Raw genomic sequence first — 18,936 nt, forward strand, 5'->3', positions numbered from 1 at the left:
ACCTGCAGAATTTATTTAAAGATCTTTGCAAGATCTTTGAAACAATTGGTGCATTGCACTGAACATTGGGCTGAACAGTACTTAATTTTAAGTAATCCTTTGCAGACATTTATAAAGACTCCTATATCATGGTGCCTGCACCATCTGTTACTGTATAGCGCCCAAAGTTTGCATCGAAGCCTTTCCTAAGTGTAAGCCTTTATTAAAAAACAGTGGGCTGCACAATGCCTGTTAGCTAGTGGGTCACATGGGGTGAGGTCACTCAACAGTTTGTTTTTCTCTAAACTGCTGTCACCGTTGATTGTTCCCTTCATCTGGTGCTTAACAAAACTGTTACTGGAGCTGAAATGACTGGTATCGCATTGCAATTTGACATGGGAATCTATTTCCTGCAATCCCCTCCTTAAACATCTGTAACAAGCCATGTGATTGAAATGTATTCCTGTGTTTTGGGACCTCACTGATGCTTTTCTGAAAGTACGATAGACAATTTCAAAGCTGTTCATTACTTTGTTGATCACTGTTTGTTTTGGCTATTTTCTGTGGGGGTAAAACTGATCTGTTTAACTTTTGGAGAAAGGTGTTGCTTTTTATTAGTCTGTGTTTAAAGCATAAATATTCCAATGCTGTCACAACTGAGTAGTTTAGCATGAGGGATTCAGCATAAAAGCAGCTGAATTCCATTAAATTCTATTGTAATGTAAGTTGAAATATTGTGATTTCAGTTTTAATATTTGCATTGTGTTCTTCAGGGGGTCCCAGGTGATCTAACACTAGACATCTTACTGAACATGTCGGATACAAAGGTCTGTGAAGCCATGAAGAGGTATGGAGCCAACCCTGAAGAATGCTGTCGGCTGAATGCTGCCCTCTCCTGCTTAAAGAGCATAAATGATTCAGGTAATTGTTGCAGCATAGCTCTTAAAGTGATCCTGTCAGCATGGTCTGAGAGCTTTTCATAATACCTTAAAAACTTTGAGAAGTTACTGAACTTTAATGGTTGATTAAGAATGAATTCCATGATGAAGCCCCGAATGTTGTGACATTCTCCCATTTTCCTAAGATCCCAAAGTTTAATTTTTTTCAGGTACTGAAAGCATTTTGTTTAATATTAAACTAATGTATCTTATTGTTATCAGAGACTTCCAAGGATGTTGTGATTAGTTTGGTAAATTTCCCTAGTAAATACTCACGTTGATATTTTATTTAATCAAAAATTAGAAGTGTTACGAGTTGCCTTCTGTTTGGAGCACAATGTACTTTTCTTGCTCTTTATTCAATGGCTGTCAGCAATCCATGGAGTGATGCAAGGAGATGTATTAATATACAAAAAACACTTTTTGAAGCTAATGGCTAACAATTAGTTTTAGTTGTTAAATGTTCAATCAACAGATTTCAAACTTGCCTGTTGGATGTGTGCTTGAGTGTAGATTACATACATACTTTTAAAAATTATTAATTTTATTATCAGTGCAATTTATTTGAATTCTTCCATCATTGTTTCTGCAAGGGTGGATAAGCAAGCTGCATTCCCCTAGCACTCTGGCCAGCATACTGCCAGTTGGCTGATTAATATGAAGTACGAATTCCTGTCTGGATCCTCTTTCTGCCTTCCTGATCAGGCAGCACTTTCTCAGTATGTTTCCAATCAGGAACTAAGTTGAGCAGGGATTTGAACCTGGGCTCAATGTCGATCGTGTTTATTTAAATTTCTTTTCACCCCTTGACTAGTTTTTTTCCACAAAATTATCCTCTGAAAAGTGAGGAAGTAACTTGTTCGTAGGCCTGTGTTTATTCTCGTTGAAAATGATGAGTTCGACCCATGGTTTGTAATGTTACTGCTTCTAACAATTTAATTTATATGTTGAGCAATCCTGCTCAGGACTGTATATTAGCTGCAAAATAAGACCTGTATGATCTGTAGTTTTCTGATTATCGCATTTCTCGTAAATGTACAACAGAAAATGCATTTTATCCTGGAACAAGCATTATTTTTACAATGGCTTAAATGCTATATCTTAACTTTTAAGTGATCAAGATAATTATTCTAGATTTGATTTATTGTGTTCAATGATTCATATTATTTCTCACCTGTACAGGAGCTAAAGAAGATTATGAGTATGGACAAATGTTTCACTAACGAACCCAAGCTGATGCATAGAGAATAAGTTAATATTTCAAAAGTAAAGACAATGCACTTTAGGCTTTAGAATCAGTCCTTGAGATCGCTTCTAAAAATTTTAGTTAAAATGCAAACATTATTGTAGAACACAAGCAGAGCTTAGGTTTACAGTGCCAACCATTTGTAAGCCAGTAACCATTCTTGAAATCAGAATGGTAACAGCGCACAGATGCTAATGTCCTAAATTCATTCTTTTATGCTGCAGGAACATTAATAGTGATTTTAGAAAGCACTGTTACTCAAAAATCATTGAAACTTTGTTTCTGGTCTCTGACCATTTCTGATGGTGGATAACGTCCACGCAGGAAAACAACGGGGAACAAAAGCACAGTAGCTTTTTAATAAACAGCTTTCAATGTAAAAAAAAATGTCATCAGGTGCTTCAGAGGTATAATTGGACAGAAATAGCTGCTAACCCAAAGGAGGATTTATTGGGTTAGATAACCAAAAGCTTGGTTCAAGAGGAGTAACCTTCAGTCATAAGCAATTTATAGTGACCTATGGTCCCATTCTGCCTCGTTGTAAGCATCTATTTTAATCCTATATTCATAGTGAACATTATACCAGTGTTGTGATTTGGATATAAAATTTATTTGATTATTCTAATCTTAACCTGAAGCTAGTACATTTCTAAATTGTAACTTCTGAATCCTGGACATAAGACCTGTGCAAAACTGGGATTTGTGTATTCTAAATTGCATTCTGCAGTTTTGGTCCCCTTGCCTCAGAAAGGATATTATTACCGTAGAGGGAGTGCAATGAAGGTTCACTGGACTTGTTCCAGGGATGGCGATGGCGGGACTGTCTTGTGAAGACAGATTGGGAAAACTAGGCCTGTATTCTCTAGAGTTTCGAAGAATAAGAGGTGATCTCATTGAAACCTACAAAGCACTTAAAGGGAAAGACAGGGTAGTTGCAGATAAGATGTTTCCCCTGGTTGGGGAGTCTAGAACACAATTTCAAAATGAGGAAACCTCTTAGGACTGGGATGAGGAGAAATTTCTTCACTTAGAGGGTTGTAAAACTTTGGAATTCTCTACCCTAGAGGGCTGTGGAAGCTCAGTCATTGAGTACATTCAAGTTAGAGACTGATAGGTTTCTGATTAACAATAATGTAAAGGGTTATGGGGATAGAGTGGATGACAGACATTGAGGTATTCGGTCAGCCATCATCATATTGAATGGCGGAGTGGGCTGGATAGGCCTTCTGCTGTTCATATGTAATGATTTTCATAGTCCATTCAATGTTTTGGATTTTTCTGTGTTAAAATATGAATCTACTTTGCAGGTCAGGTTCACAAAACTCTGACCATATTCTGTGTATTGTAGAAGTATGACAGTATATGCACATGTCTGTTTTGATTTTCCTCCAGTCCAGGGAATGTGGCTTAGATCTGCTGATTCAGTAGGCTTTATTTTTCAATTAGTCCTTTGTTGGCTTATTTCCCCTAGCAGAGAGGTCAATGACCAGAGGTCATAGATTTAAGGTATTTGGTAGGATTAGGAAAGAATTGAGAGATTTTTTTCACCCAGAGGGTGGTGTGGGTTTTGAAATCACTGCCCAAGAGGGTGGTAAGAGGCAAAAACCCTCACTATGTTTGAGGCTGTTGAGGCTACAGCTACAGACTAAGAGCTGGAAAGTGCAATTAGGCTGGGTAGCTCTTTTGTCAGCACAGACAAGATGGACAGAATGGCCTATTCTTGACTAAATTTCCATGATTCTGTGGTTCTCTTATTCACCAATTTTCTCACTGAGCCATCAGGAGAATAGTAGCTGAGCAAATGTTGTGTGTGTTGCTGGTTGGAGGTGGAGGGTGTGTCCATAAATAAAGGGCAACCATTTTAAGCCAATAACCATTATTGAAATTGGATTCAGATATTTACGAAGAAGAGTTGATCCTTTTGCAAATCAGTTTAAGACCATTCTTCCTACCACCCACAATAAGTCAAGCTGATGTGCAAAATTTCTGTACCTGGAGTTAACACCCAGGCAAAGATAATGAAGTAGACAGATAGTTTAGGCAGAAAAATTATAGAGAAAGCCATGAATCTTGAGAGTTTCAGCTGTAATGGCACTGGTTTCCCTAGAAGGTAGCATACATGCTGATAATCAAACATAATCAACATAATTCTTTCTCTTTTTTGCTCCAAACTACTTCTGACCAAGAATTACCTCTTTAAAATGGTCCAAAAGTAAGAACTGTTAAAATAATTGCAAAATATCTGAAACTTTTGGAGGGAATTAACATTTGTTTGCTGTACTTTTTGAAGACCAATTTTAAATTATTGTAGGTAGTAATTTTCCTTAGGATGCATTATTCATCCTTCATTAGCTTCTTTTTGGTCCTTTTTGCTTGCAAGATCCTGAGCAGAAAGCTATAACCAACTCTGCCAAGACATAATATCTGACCGAATGTTTAATGTATCAAACATTCAGTAAAAGTCGTCAGTTACTCTTGTGTAGTCCTGATGGAATGCTACATGGTCAGAGAATCAGCCCTTTTTAGGAGATTACATTAAACCAAGGCCCCATCACCATACTTTGGTTGGCTGCATTTGAAAGAGAGCAGAAAACTCTTACCATGTCCTGACCAGCATTCCTCCCTCAATCAGAGGTAGCTGAAAATATCTGTTAGCTCATTATTTGAGGATGTTGCTGTGATGGCTGACCAGTAGAACGAGGCCATCATAACTTTTGCACACCTTTATCAGCTGGTCTTGGCTCCAACTGAAAATGAAAAGCTCCAACTCCATTACAGTAAACCCTCATCTTTTATAACATTCTAATGAATCTATGCTGTATCTTTTATAATTTTAGTATTATGTGTTTAAAACTGAACACAATGTAAAACAGAAACCTAATTAATATCTTGTAAAAGCGCAACATTTTCTCATTACTATTGGTTTCCGGCCCCTTTAAATGCAAGACCTAGGATTCCCTTTGTCTTCTTATGGCCTGATTGGCTTGTAGCATCATCTTTAATGACCCCTGTAAGTACACACCAAGGACCCTCTATTCCTCTGTTCCGTTTAAAATCTTGCTATTAAAAATATTGTTTCCTTTGCCCCTTCTTACTTCCAAAATGTATCACTTAACACATTTCTCCATTTAACTGTGTCTTCCACCTTTCTGCCTGTTTCTTCCTGCAGTGTTCAATTCTTGCAATGTTTGACAGGATCCAGATTATTTATGTACCATAGTAAATAACAGGGCTGCCAACAAAGGCCCATATGGGGCATCACTTGCCATGTTTTATCTTTCCCTCTTCAGAGGTACCTTGCCCTAAGAGAGCATTGGTGACCATGGACTTCCATGTATTGGGCCAGGGTGATGTTTGGCAAGGTACTAGCAGTTTGCTGTTGCAGGTTCTGGCTAACCAGGAAACTCTCCTGCTCTTAATGCCTGCCCTAGGTATATTGGAAGGGTTTGCAGGTGGTTGATCAATCTTTTTGACGTTTTGATGTTATGAACACACCTACTGAGACCATTAAGTCCCGAAGCAGGACCCTAACCTGGAGCTTCTGGCTCAGAGGCAGGGATGCTAGCACTGGGCCACAAGACCTCCACCGTGTTTTATCATTCTTGTCGCCCTTTATGACAAATCTTTTTGTGATCCTATTTTCTGATCTTCAGACAAACTACTACTTGTTCCTCAACAGAAACAGATTACAAACTTTGGAAGATTTATGCAAGTACTAGCTGCTTGTGTATAGTATACCAGGTGCACCTGACAAGGTGACTGAACTGTCTAATGCTTAAAACCCACAGTTCTACTTTGAAGGATAGACATTTGCTATGAAACTGGGTCTGACAAACAGGTGAATAGTTGATCAATACCAACAACGTTTACCACTTATAAAGATATGAAGATATCCATATTAAATGTTGATGAAGACCATAAATTTACATTATTTGGATTTGGACAATTCTGTGCAAATCATCCCATATAACTGCTGCATTCAATTCCTATCTGGTTCAAACGATCTTTTAATTTAATTGTAGCATCGTCAGGGACTACACTGGCTGACCTCTTGAATCCTTAAGAACGTACAGCTTCCATTTTGAAAAGCCAAACTGTTTACTTTTAAAATCTGTGGACAAAACAGATTTTTAAAAGCATACAGGTCAAGAAAGCTGCAAGTTCCAGTTATGGTTTGTGCTGAGTTTAGTTTGCAGTTGGGCCATGGATTGATTCTGCAATTAGTTTCACCGTCTCTTGTGCTAAGTAGTTAAATTTGTCACAAGGTCCTGCTCCAGGTTGCTATTGGCGTGGTGCCACTGCAGAGTTCCCTTGGTTATGATTCCCAAAAGCCTAGTGTTGACATTTCCTACTTGGGCTGATGTATATGCTGACAGTCCAGCTGGCAAGTTTCTGGAGAGCTTCAACAGTCATATCTTTGCTTCAGCTTAATGGAAAACTGGCACTGCAAGGGGAAGAATGGGAGCTTCCATACATTTTGTGTGAAATGTTGTAATTTCTGGCTTAGTTAAGTCATTGACCATTGAGTCCTATACAAGAGATACAGACTTGCGGAATGTTCAAAGCATTCAATCTAGCCGTTTAATCCATAAAGTTGTAGGCATGTAATGATTTGTCTGTCAGTTTCCTTCCAATTTCCTTATGTTTCAGTGTTTAAAAATTTGTTCATGGGATTTAAGTGTCTCTGGCTAGGCCAGCATTTATTGCCCATCCCTAACTGCCCTTGTTCAGGGTGCATTTAAGAGTCAACCACATTGCTGTGGGCCTGGTCTGGAGTCATATGTAGGCCAGACCAAATAAGGACAGCAGATTTCCCTCCCTAAAAGACATTGGTGAACCAGATGGGTTTTTAATGACATTCGGCAATGGTTTCATGGGCATCATCAGACTTTTAACTCCAGATTTTTGCTGGATACAAAATTCACCATCTGCCGTGGGATTCGAGCTTGGACCCCCAGAGGGTTACCCTGGGTCTCTGGAATACTACCATTATGCCATCACCTCCCCATATTCAGACTGTCTGTTTCCGTTATTCCTTCCTATTACTTTCCTAAAACATGCCCAATCTATAGAAGTTAACATACAACATGGGAAAATTGATGAAATCGTTGAATCTCTGAATAAAATGCAAGTGACATCTGTCAATTAATATTTTATTAAGTGTCAAACTGCATGCCCATGTTACTTCATTATTTGCCTTTCTTAGCCTTATTCTATTTTAAAATATTTGTCACCAGAAATTCAGTAAATTGTGGAGAAATTTTAAAGGCAAATGTTGCTGCATTAATGAACTTTATTTTGTATTCCTTTTAAATAGGTGGCGAGCTGCAAGATGATGCTGTTCTTTGGACTTCATCTGAAACAAGACGAGAAAGCAATACTGTACCTCCTTCAGAACTGGGGTTTCCTGTTGGTTCCAGACAGCCCCACAGTCCTTCCCCTGTTCCCAGACTAATTCACCCACAGCCGCGTTCAATATCTGTCTCTGTTATTCCTACATCGGATTATATATGCTTGCCAAATCGGTCAGATAACTTAGTAGACCCCTTTTCACAGTCCCCTCGACCAGGTCGACGAACATCAGGGGCTCAGATGATCATAACTACACCACCGGCCACTCCTCCCTCAAAGAAGAAACATCGATTTAAACCACCCCGAACTCCGCCGCCACCTTCTAGAAAACTTATTCAGCTTTTTCCTGGTTTCTCAGGACTCACCAGGAGCAAATCTCATGAGTCACAACTGGGCAATAGAATAGACGAGGTACCAACAATTAGGTAAGTAAGATTTATATGTATATTAATGCAATTTGAAAACTTGTTTCTTATACTGCAATGTGGTGCATCTACAAACAGTTGCTGTGCTTTTTTCAAGAAAGGCTTTTTAATTGAGATGATTTTACTCTACTTTGCTAGATTTAAAGATTCATCTGGTTGTAAAGGTTTATTGAGTCCTTAGTTACGAAGGAGTAGTGTTTGTATTTTAGGATACAAGTTTTTTTCATCAAACAGTTGATTGCGCATGTCACTGTTGGGTGGAGAATGTGTTGATGTGCTAATTTGTGCAGTTTGTATACAGAACAAGCACAATAGCAGATGCATGTTGGGTTAGTAGGTTTGACATTGCCACTTTTTTTTAAATCAGCAACTTTTGGGTACTTATTTTGCTTCAGTATTACCGAAAAGTTAAATGTGTCTTTCAGTACGCATGCACTTGACATTTGACATCCCAGGAAAGAAGACTGAACAATTCTGTCTGATACATACTATTCCTCACTGAGACGTGAAACGCTGATAATTTAGCATTGCTCTTAATTTGTCACTGGGTTAATTGGTCCATTTGTAAGGTTTTAGTCAGTTTAACTCTGGAATTATATTTTAATTCCAAGCAATTGAGTTTACTGTTTTCCATGAGGCTACCCATAAAAGTCCTTTGCTTCACAATAATAGATCACTAAAAATTTTGTGGTATCGTCCAAGATATGGAGTGGAATTTTACACCGGTGGGATTTTACGATCCCGCCGAAGTCAATGGACTTTTGGATGGCGCTATCTACATCTTACGGCCCCATCCCTGCTGCGATGGAGCCATAAAATTCTGCTCATGGATTAGTTGAGCTGAACAGTGTGACTCCTTGTTAAAATCACAGAAATAACACTGAGACCATTATGGGAGGTGGGGGTGGAGATGGGAGCCTCTGGATTAAGGTATTATGGCTCTGGTTGATGCTAGAGAGTGCCCATATGACATTGTCGATTTCATTCTGACATGGTGATTCTTTTATTTTCCCCCCTTTACCCCAAGAATTTAAATCCGAGTTTAAAGGCCAGACCATAGTTGCTCACCGACCCCCTACTGTTCATTTGCAGAGTAGCATGGGGAAAAGGAGAAACTTGTTCAGCTGAATGTCAGCTGGTGGCATTCAGTACCTTGTGTGAAGTATTAGGCACTAGGGGAGGAAAAGTTGCAAATTTGGAGCCTAGAAATCCCAGCCAAAATGATCAGCCCACGTGTATGATTAAAGTAAGTTTTTTTTCCCCCAGGACTTTGGAATTGCAGTATGTGTTGTGTTGCACCATAAAACAGAGCTGAAAGTTCATGTACTCCACTCCCCTAAGGAAGCGGTTTATAGCAAAGCAATTTAGCTAAAACCCTTGTTTAATAACTTGTCCAGTATTGCACTAAAAAGTATGTTACTTTTTTCCAGCAATGTAAATTTAATTCAAGCCCTCTCTGGGGTTTGTTTGGTGATTTAGACTTGAGCCACAACAGAGAATCATGCCATTCGTTTTGATTCTTTTGACAAGTCATGATTTTAATAGTGACATTCAGAACCCAAATTTAAGACAATCTCGTTATTAGAATAGTTCCACTGATTAGTTAGCTGGCTGATGAGCTATGAGTTTGGTCGCAAAGTTAAGCTAGTTTGATTCTCAATCTGTGCGATATTTGCTGGTTTCAGCCAAGGTTGTGATAGAGGAGTTACAATTGGCCTCTTGCTCTTAGACTATAAGGAGAAAATTGGTAACAGTATCTGTTCTTGATTGCCAAGGAGAAAAACACAGGTTTAAGTATTGTATCAAGTGCCTGTTCAAGCTTTGTGCTACTTTGAAACTAATAACTCAGCACATCTTTAACTTGGTAAAGTTGTGTTGAGGTGGACATATTTTTGTTAAAAATTAACTCATTGATCAAGTGCAGCATCATTTCCACCTTGTAAGATTCCTGGTGGGGCCAATAACTGGTCTCTGTTCACTACATTTTTTTATATAAACAATGATTTTCTAAATCATGACATTCACGGTGTTGTCTACTTGAAGCTACTATGCACTTTGCATTGTCATGAACTTCTGCTGAAGCATGCATTTTCCCATAAAATGTCAATATATATCCATTGAATGTTTATAGTGGTTCAAAAATGTGCACAAAATGCACTGATTGAATAGTGTTCTTACACTCCAAAAAAATAATTTCAAGTTTTATTCATATGTCTTTACTATTATACATTGGCTCTTTATACATTAACAGAAAACAGCTTTATATGTGGATATATATGTGACATGTTACTTATTAGTGTGCTTTTGTATATTTATCAGGTATTAAACAATACATGATGGTAAGTCAATGATAAGTTGTAATTTTATTTGTGAAAGTTTAGATTGACTACTTGTCTTTAATCAATGCTCTGTCACTTATGGCTTGTCTAAGATCGGTACATTAGAGCCAATTTAACTTTAATCTGTCTGACCCAAGCCCCAAGTCTGTTTTAGGGATGTTGATCTGTCCCCATTTTGTTATTTCCTCAGTTTCCATTTGCAGAATGGGAGGGTGGAAATAAATTTGGAAAGGCTAGAGCCCAGTAATGGGATTGGTATCGGTCAAGGGCTGAATATAACTTTCAGATATGAAAAATATGACAGGGTTAATTTCAATGGGCTAAGGAATGTAGCCAGGGTAAAATGAAACCAAAAACTGACAGAAAAAAATAAATGGAACAATGGGTGACCTTTAAAGAGGGGGTACTTCAGGTGCAGACTAGGTACATTCCAACAAGGGCGAAAGGTCAGGCAACCAAAGTCAGGGATGCTTGGCTGAAGAGGGGGAGAGAATATGATGAACCAAAAAAAAAGGGTGTATGAGGGTGAATTTTTGAAGTGTGAACTAGGCCAAGTACAGTAAATTGAGAGGGGAAATAAAGAGGGAATCTGAGGATAGAATGGCAGTTAAGCTAAAAGGTAACCCAAAAATCTTTCACTGGCAGGTAACTAGTAAGCAGGTAGTAAGAGGCATGATGGGGCCTATTAGGAACAAAGAAGGTGCAAGGAAAGGCTTCTTATAAGGAATACTTATGAGTAATTTATAAAAGGGTTTGCTCAGGAAGACAGAAAATGCTGGAAAACTTAGCAGGTCTGACAGCATATGTAGAGAGAGAAACAGAGTTGACGTTTCAAATCCGTATGACTCTTCAGAGCTCTGAAGAAGAGTCATTCGGACTCAAGACATCAACTCTGTTTCTCTCTCCATAGATGCTGTCAGACCTGCTGAGTTTTTCCAGCATTTTCTGTTTTTGTTTTAGATTTCCAACATATGCAGTACCTTGCTTTTATCTGCTAAGGAAGAGATGCTCACAAACCATCAGTAGAAGCTGAGATGGTAGAGGTAATGGATGGAGTGAAAATTGAGAAGTAGGATGTACTGGAAAGGCTAGCTATGCTTAGAGTGGATAAGTCACCTGGTCCGGATGGCCTGCATCCCAGATAGCTGAGGGAAATGGGATGGAGATAGTAGAGAGCTTTGCCATAATCTTCCAATCTTCCTTGGATATGGAAGAGATGACACAGGAATTGGAGTGTGGAAAATGTGACACTGTTGTTCAAGAAAGGGTGCAAGGACATTCTGGTAACTACTTGCCGGTAAATTTAACATCAGTGGTGGGTAAGATTTTAGAAACAATAATCGGATAAAATTAACAGGCACTTGGAGAGATTTGAGTTGATTAAGGAGAGCCAGCATAAATTTGTAAAAGGCAGACTAATCTAATCGAATTTTTTGAAGTAACAGAGATGGTTGATTAATGGAATGCAGTGGATGTTGTCAACGTAGATTTTAAGAATGCTTTTGACAAAATACCATAGAAAAGGCTGGTTAACAAAACTGAGGCTCATGAAACAGGGATCTGGATAAATTGACATAAGCACAGAAAACAGCAAGTCATGGTAAATGGTTGTTTTTCAGGCTGGAGGATGGTAGATAGGGGTGTTCCCCAAGGGTCAGTGTTATGATGACTACTTTTGTGATATATATAAATTACTTGGATACTAATGCAGTGTAAAACTTCAAAATTTGCTGGTGATGCCAAACTTGGAGGTGTGGCAAATAATAAGTATGATACCAATAGACTACAACAGAAAATAAAATAGCATAATGGGCCGGCGAGTGACGGATAGAATTTATTGTGTGAGGTGATGCATTTTGGCACAAGGGATAGGGAGAGGCAATATAGACTTAATGGCGCCGTTCTAAAGACTATGCAGGGTCTGGAGACTTGTGTGCATTGATCCTTGAAGGTGGCAGGAAATTGAGAGGGTAGTTATCAAAGCATTTAGGATCTTGAGCTTCATAAACAGAGACATTGAGCAGAATAGCAGGGAAGTTATGTTGAACTTCATAAAGCTCTGGTTAGGTCACAACTATAAGATTGCCTCTAGTTTTGCCCATCACACTTCTGGAAAGATGTGAAGGTCCTTGAGAGAATGCAGAGGAAATTTACCAGAAAGGTTGCAGGGATGGGGGAACTTAGCTACAAGTTTAGGTTGGAGAAGCTGTGTTGTCTGCCTTGGAGGAAAGGAGGTTGATGAGAGATCTGACAGAGATTAGACAGATTAGGAAGATTATGACAGGTATAGAGAAGATAGGCAAGGAAAACTCTTCCTGTTAGCTGATGGTACAAGGATAAGGAGACACGGGTCTAAGGTTTTGGACAAGAATTGCAGAGGGATAAGAGGAAGGATGTTTTACACAGTGAGTGGTAAGGAGCTGGAATGTTCCGCATGTGGATGTTGGAAATGGAGACCATCAATGATTTCAAAAGGAAACTGGATAGACTTGAAGGAAATAAACTTGCAGGGCGATGGGGAGATAGAGTGGGGGAATGAAGTTGTCTAGATTGCTCTACCAAGAGCTGAGTGGCTGCCTCCTGTGTTGTTATGATTCTATGGGCAGAATTTTGCATTAGGCATGTGGGCGCGTGCCTGACACGCCGGAACGTAAAATGACATGTGATGACGTCGGGCATATGTACAGACACCATCGCGAACTCGGGCCATATTTTGTTTGGTGGGGGCGTGCCAGAGTCGGCTGTGCGCCTGCCGATAATTGAAAGACGTATTAAGGCCATTAACGAGGTAATTAAGTTGAATTTTACACTGCCCGTCTGCCCACGTGAAATTGCGGTGTGGAGCCTACTGTGGGCGGCAGTCAGCTCCGTGACTGCCCATGCCCACTCCTGCTGAGCCTGCCTGATGACTGGAAAATCCTGGCCTATGGAGCAGTTTTCTCTATCAAATTCCACTGGAGTAATGAATAAAGAGCTGCGGTCACATGGCTGTGCTATTGCTTAAATGATGCAAGGTTCTGTTTTGCAGACGTGGTGTAAAATACACCAAGAACCATAGGTATGAGACCTTAGTTTGTATTTTTAGATAATCATGAATATCAGATTTTTATTAAAAATCATGAAACCTGGATAAAAGTGGAGGCCTCATTTTCAATATCCATGTTCCAGTATCATTTTGAGGCAAATATATATGTAATGTTAACTGTCAGCTTGATCAGAGGTGTCACTTAGGTTTCACTTCTGGTCACCATGTTTGAATTACTCTGGAAAAGATTTCTGCTGTGCTCTGGTTGAACAAACTTGTAAACCTGTTTATTAAGAGTGCACTTGTGATTTTGGCTCACCTACCATACAGGAAAAATTCTCCTTATCCATCCAGTGTGTCTGCAGGTCATGATATGTCTCCATTCTGTTCTATAATTTGTGCACTTATAAACCTCATAATTGAGTTGGGTTCGTTTCATTGCTGTTCTCTAGGACTAAATGTGTCGTCATAACCATTGTGGTTCAATTATAATGTTATTATAATGCAATCTGTTTAATCTGCTAAATACAATTCAACGCTTTTGAATATATCGTAATTTAATTATGCTGTTGGTCAGTATAACTATTACAACTTCTCATTTTTTTCTTCCTAGGTTCGGTAAGAAAAACAAGTTTTTCCTCAATCTGAACATCAATGGCAGTGGCAACAGCTGTGATGATATTGCTACCCGATCCCCCTTATTACCATGTAGGCCTTTCTTTCCTCAATCTGTCGGGAGTTCTCACTGTCTTCCCACAACGCCTTGTCCATCTGATGACCACAGTTCTCCAAAAAGTTGGTATTCTAACATTAACACAGCGCTGAGGCATGCATTATGTTTGGGTGTTTTGCATTTATCACCACATTAGATTGCGTCTGAGAGTGGCATAATCCTGCATGGCATGCTTGGTTTTCAATTTTGCATGATTTTTCTAAGGGGCTAGAACGAATGGACAATTAATCAACACAAGCATTTCATTCTCATCATTTCAGATATGCAGTGAATGTTGTCTCTTTTTAATGAAGCATGTTTCCTGTCAGTTCTTGATCCTTTTTAAAAACATAATTAACTTTGATTTATATCTCGCAATCCTTCTATGCCCTGCGTCATTTCATGACTGAGAAACAAGCAAGGGCATGATTAGTATTGCTCTTGAACAAAATACTGAGAGGTGTGTGAGCAGCCCAGGAGTGTTTAACATTAGGATATTCATATAGTATTACAAAGGAACACCTAACTGCATATTTAGTTAATTGTATCTATGACCCAATGAATTGGACAGATCAGTTTACACTACTTTGGGCAGCAGTCCACTGTACCTGTAGCTCTGAACTAACAAGGCTAACTTGCATTGATAATGTCCTTGATGTACACAGAGCATATAAGGGAAAGTGAACAGAGTATGAAAGGCAGAAGGAAAATTGAGAATGTCCCAAACTTTGGTTCAAGAGATGGGTTTTAAGGATGGTCTTTAAGATGGAGAGGGAAGGGAAGAGGCTGTGGGTTATAGGAAGAGCATGCAAGTTCCTAGGATTAGGCAGTGGAAGACAGTGGTGCCAAAGATGGGGCAAAAGAGACAATGCTCAAGAGTTTGGAATCAGAGGAGCAAAATAGTTCAAGTTTAAGACTAGAGATTGTGGAGATAGGACAGAACAAGGCCAAAGTGTAATTTAAACATGAGAGAATTTTTAATTTGAGGCACTGGGGAACTGGGGGTAAAGAGAGGGTGATGGATGGGTGTGACTTGGTGCAAAATGGCGTATGAGCAGCATAGTTTTCACTGAGCTGATATTTATGAAGGGTGGAGGTTAGGTGGTGTGCCAGGATAGTACTAAAGTAGTTGAGTCTGGAAGTGACAAAGACATGTGATGGTTAATGGTTTGAAGTGGGAAGGAAGAAGGCAATGTTCTGGAGATGTATGATCTTCATGGTTTGATGGCAGGATACATTTAATCAGGCAGGAGGGTGGCAGTTGGGTGTTGTACTGGCACTAGCCACCGCCTTCCTTGACGGCAACTGTTGGCAGGCAGGACATCCACTCCGGCGGTCCTTAACCCCAGGGGAAGACCTGCCACTGGCCTGTCGAGTGCCTGGGTGGCACAAGATGTGATGGGGCTCTCGCCAGCTCTCCAGCTGATGGCCGAGACCCCCACCGCCTCCACAAAGTTCTGCCCTATGTCTGTATATGACATCAGCAAGTGCTAATTTGCAGATGATGAATTGGAGGGGCTAGGCATAGACCCATGGCGAACTTTTGAGGTGACATGCTGGGGTTGGAATAGAAGCCAGTACTGGAGCTGCTCTAGCTATGATCATGTAGGGAGAAGTGAAATCTAGAGAGGTAGTTCCACTAAACCGGTTAACAAAGGAGATGAAGTTGGGGGATGTTGTAATGACAATGTAACATTGTACATTTGCAGAAAATGCTATTTGTGACTTAGAACGTTGTTTTTGTATTTTGATGGGTGGAAACATGATTGAAGGGAATCAGACAAAGTTGCAGGAAAGATGCTATGGACCTTGAAGGTGATAGGATGTTCAAGGACCTTGGAGTTGAAGTTGTTTGTTTAAATTTATTGGCTGGATTTTGATGTCAGTGATGAAAGAATGGTGCTTGCTGTGAAAGTGGAGACTTGCTCAAATCCAAAATCTGATTCAGTGCAGAGCCGACTATAGGGGATCTATGACATTCTTGAGCTGGGCAAAAACCAACAAGGCTATTCAAGCAATCTGATTGAAGAATCCTCACTGAGACGCATAGAGTCTAAACTAAGAAGTATAAATAAATTAAGATCATGTGCAGAGATGAAATAAAAATTTGAAAATACAGATGGGATAAACAGAAATATGAGCCAGATATACAAAGTAAAAAAAACTTTTTTTTCCCTAAAATCTCCAATATTAATTATCTTCTGAGGGAATTGTAAGATTATTTTTCAGGGCTAGTGAGCTTGTCTAGCAGTAATAATCGCTTATTGCTCCATTACAAATTCACTTGCTCCTGAAATATCCTAGCTCTGGCTTTTTTTGCTGTCTGCAGTGCAGAATTAGTGGGCAAGTTTCCTAATGTTCATTGTGTTCATTTCATGTCGAGCCTGTTGGTAAGAACTGAAGCGGCACAAACTACAGAGAAGCAGTTTATCACTGACGTAAAATTCTGGATTTCAGCATTTATCTGCACCTGTGTGGATTCCAAAGATTGCTGTTCAACTTAGCCTGTTAATACAGTGAGCGCTGTCAGCCTTCATGTTTTTTAATTCCAGAATCCACCCCTTTATTGCTTTTTCACCAGATTCCACTCCCATAAACAAATGCCATTCTTTAATTAACTTAAATTGATGACCTGTTTTCCTTCTACCCTTTTTGCCCTCATGCTGCTCCTTGGGCCAGAGAGCAGCAAGACAACCTGCTCTTCTCTCTCTCGGGCAGAAGGGAGCTATGTGAATGCATCCCTCTTGGACCCTAGCCTATGTGCTTAACCACTTCATGCCATCGCTGTTTATACTTCTGAATGACACCTTTTGAGATTTTTATGTTTGAAAATATGTTTAGCTTTAGAAATGTTTCAAATTCATTGACGCTATAATTGAACTTAAATATGGTGTCAGTAGTAGGTTATTGAATATAGTCCCGATTAGATACTAATAATAAGTGAATTTAATAGCTACAGCTCTTTGTAGCATTTTAAATGGGCTCTGTTCTTCATAATTAATGGCTGTAGTGATGGAAGTGCAGATTCTATAACCTACTTTAAACATTCGTTGAGTCTTCATATTCACACACCATATCAGTAATTTGTGCATATAATATCAAATGGTTATTGTAGAGTAACCAGGTTAATTGTCAAGAACTGTACACCATTGGACTAAAAACATGAACTGATAGTTGCTTTAAAACCATGCTTAAAATATCACAATGCAACATGGCTGCTGATAGGAAACAAAACTGCTGCTCAAGTATAGCAATGCCCACGTTGTTTTATTATTTAATACCCTTGCATGCAATAGTACCCTGCTGTCTCACACTTGCAGCATCGCATTGGTTCAAGTGCAGAAGTCATTTGTTCTCTATAAGAAAGAGTAGACAGCTGACAAATTTGTGTAATGAAGTTAGTAAATTCAACACATTTCGTTTGCAGCCCCAGACAGCGAGAACTGGCTGCATCTGCATGGGGTGCAATTATAATTCATCTTGTTACATTTCTTTTCCTGTGAGATAATTAATCTATCTGTGAAGAACAGGACAGCAATGTAAATATTCACTGATGTTTAATATAATGGTGTTTGAAGCTAAATATTCCAAACTTCTGTTTGATACCTTGGCCTGAATTTTCCAGATGTGGGGTTTCCCTTCCTGCCATCCAAAGAGACAGCGGGGAACGCATCCCCACTGACTCTAAGTGCCCCGCAGCCATTTCACTCTTGAATGAACATCAGTTGGTTGCAGGGGGGACTTCCGCCCCTCACTCGAGAGGCTGCCTCGTCTTGCTGCCGGCCAAGCTGGTTGGCCAGTAGCTCTCCAGCCCTGCAGTGGACTGAAGAGGAACTTCAGCAAGATGCCTGAGCCTAAGTCCTGGTATCAGAGGACGTGGTATCTTTAAGGGGTCCCAGGGTAGGGAAGGCCTGGCAGGGGCACAAAAGGGGTGATCGGGTGTCAGGGGAGGGCAGTGTGAGGGGAGGCCCAGCAGCCACTGGACCTTAAGGGTAGTCAGAAAAGGGTTCTGAGCCCCCCCCGCCCCTTCCCACATGAGATCTAAGCCCGTTCTTTTTTGGGCTTCCACCATGGCAGCTAAATCTTCCCGCCTGCTTAAAAATTGAGGCTGGGCAGGAAATGGCCCTTAAGTGGCCAATAAGGGCCTCAATTGGGGCAAGGTATGAGATCTTGCCCACCCCAGCGCAAAATCGTTGGAGCAGGTGGGAACCCAGAGGGAATCACGCTCCTTCAATTTCTCTCTTCTCTCTCTCTCACACTCCCTCTCTCTCTCTCTCTCTCTCTCTCTCTCATATACACACACACACACACACACAGTTAAAAACCCCTTGTGTTTTGTAGACTTCAATTTGAAATGTTGCTTTGATTTATTATTTCTCTTCCTGCCACTTTCTTTCTCCCTCTCTTCTTCACGTCCCTTTCTTTCTATTTCCTGCCTTTATTGTATTTTTCCTTTCATCAGAGTTTTATCCCCTTTAGCTTCTTTCCTGTTCCATGACCGCTTGTACCTTGCCCACTGGAGCCATTTTTCATGTATGAGCCTTGGCACTAAGCGTGGGCAAGCTTTTTATAGTACTGCAGCTGAGTTTGATTTCATCTTCGCCAAAATTCAAAAGTGTGCTTTGCATGCAGACTGCCTGTAGAATGGAGATGTAAAAATAATGAGGCCAATTATAATATCCTATTGCCACCATGATCGGTTAACTTGGCACAACCTGGAACATTTTGGTCTGTATGGTTTAACAACTGTGGGGAGTGTAATATTTTGTGTAATTCTGCTCAATAGTAATGTAAATATAAAACGTTATGTTAACTCCCTTAGTGGTATTCTGAATTATTTGGGTCAGTGGGTTCCAGGTTAATTCCTGTTCTTTGCTGAGTAAGTTGACCTCAGCCATGCTGGTATCAGAGACCATCAAT

The 18,936-nt window shown here is 39.9% G+C and overlaps 1 protein-coding gene across 11 annotated transcripts in view; it reads left to right on the forward strand.

Annotated features, from left to right (window-relative positions):
- Positions 1-18,936, forward strand: part of ksr1a (kinase suppressor of ras 1a) — a 197,307-nt gene that overhangs the window by 146,933 nt on the left and 31,438 nt on the right. For 9 of the 11 annotated variants that reach the window (XR_005944225.1, XR_005944224.1, XM_041197692.1 and 6 more), the window contains exons 3-5: positions 753-900; positions 7,481-7,940; positions 13,918-14,099. Coding sequence is in view for 9 of the 11 variants with exons in the window: in XM_041197692.1 (XP_041053626.1) it covers positions 753-900; positions 7,481-7,940; positions 13,918-14,099 (790 nt within the window). In the remaining 2 variants the exon portion in view is untranslated. The remainder of the gene's footprint in view (positions 1-752; positions 901-7,480; positions 7,941-13,917; positions 14,100-18,936) is intronic. The other 2 variants (XM_041197696.1, XM_041197693.1) reach the window with 1 other exon arrangement.

This window comes from Carcharodon carcharias, chromosome 10 (genome assembly GCF_017639515.1).
Source record: "Carcharodon carcharias isolate sCarCar2 chromosome 10, sCarCar2.pri, whole genome shotgun sequence".
Lineage (NCBI taxonomy): Eukaryota > Metazoa > Chordata > Chondrichthyes > Lamniformes > Lamnidae > Carcharodon > Carcharodon carcharias.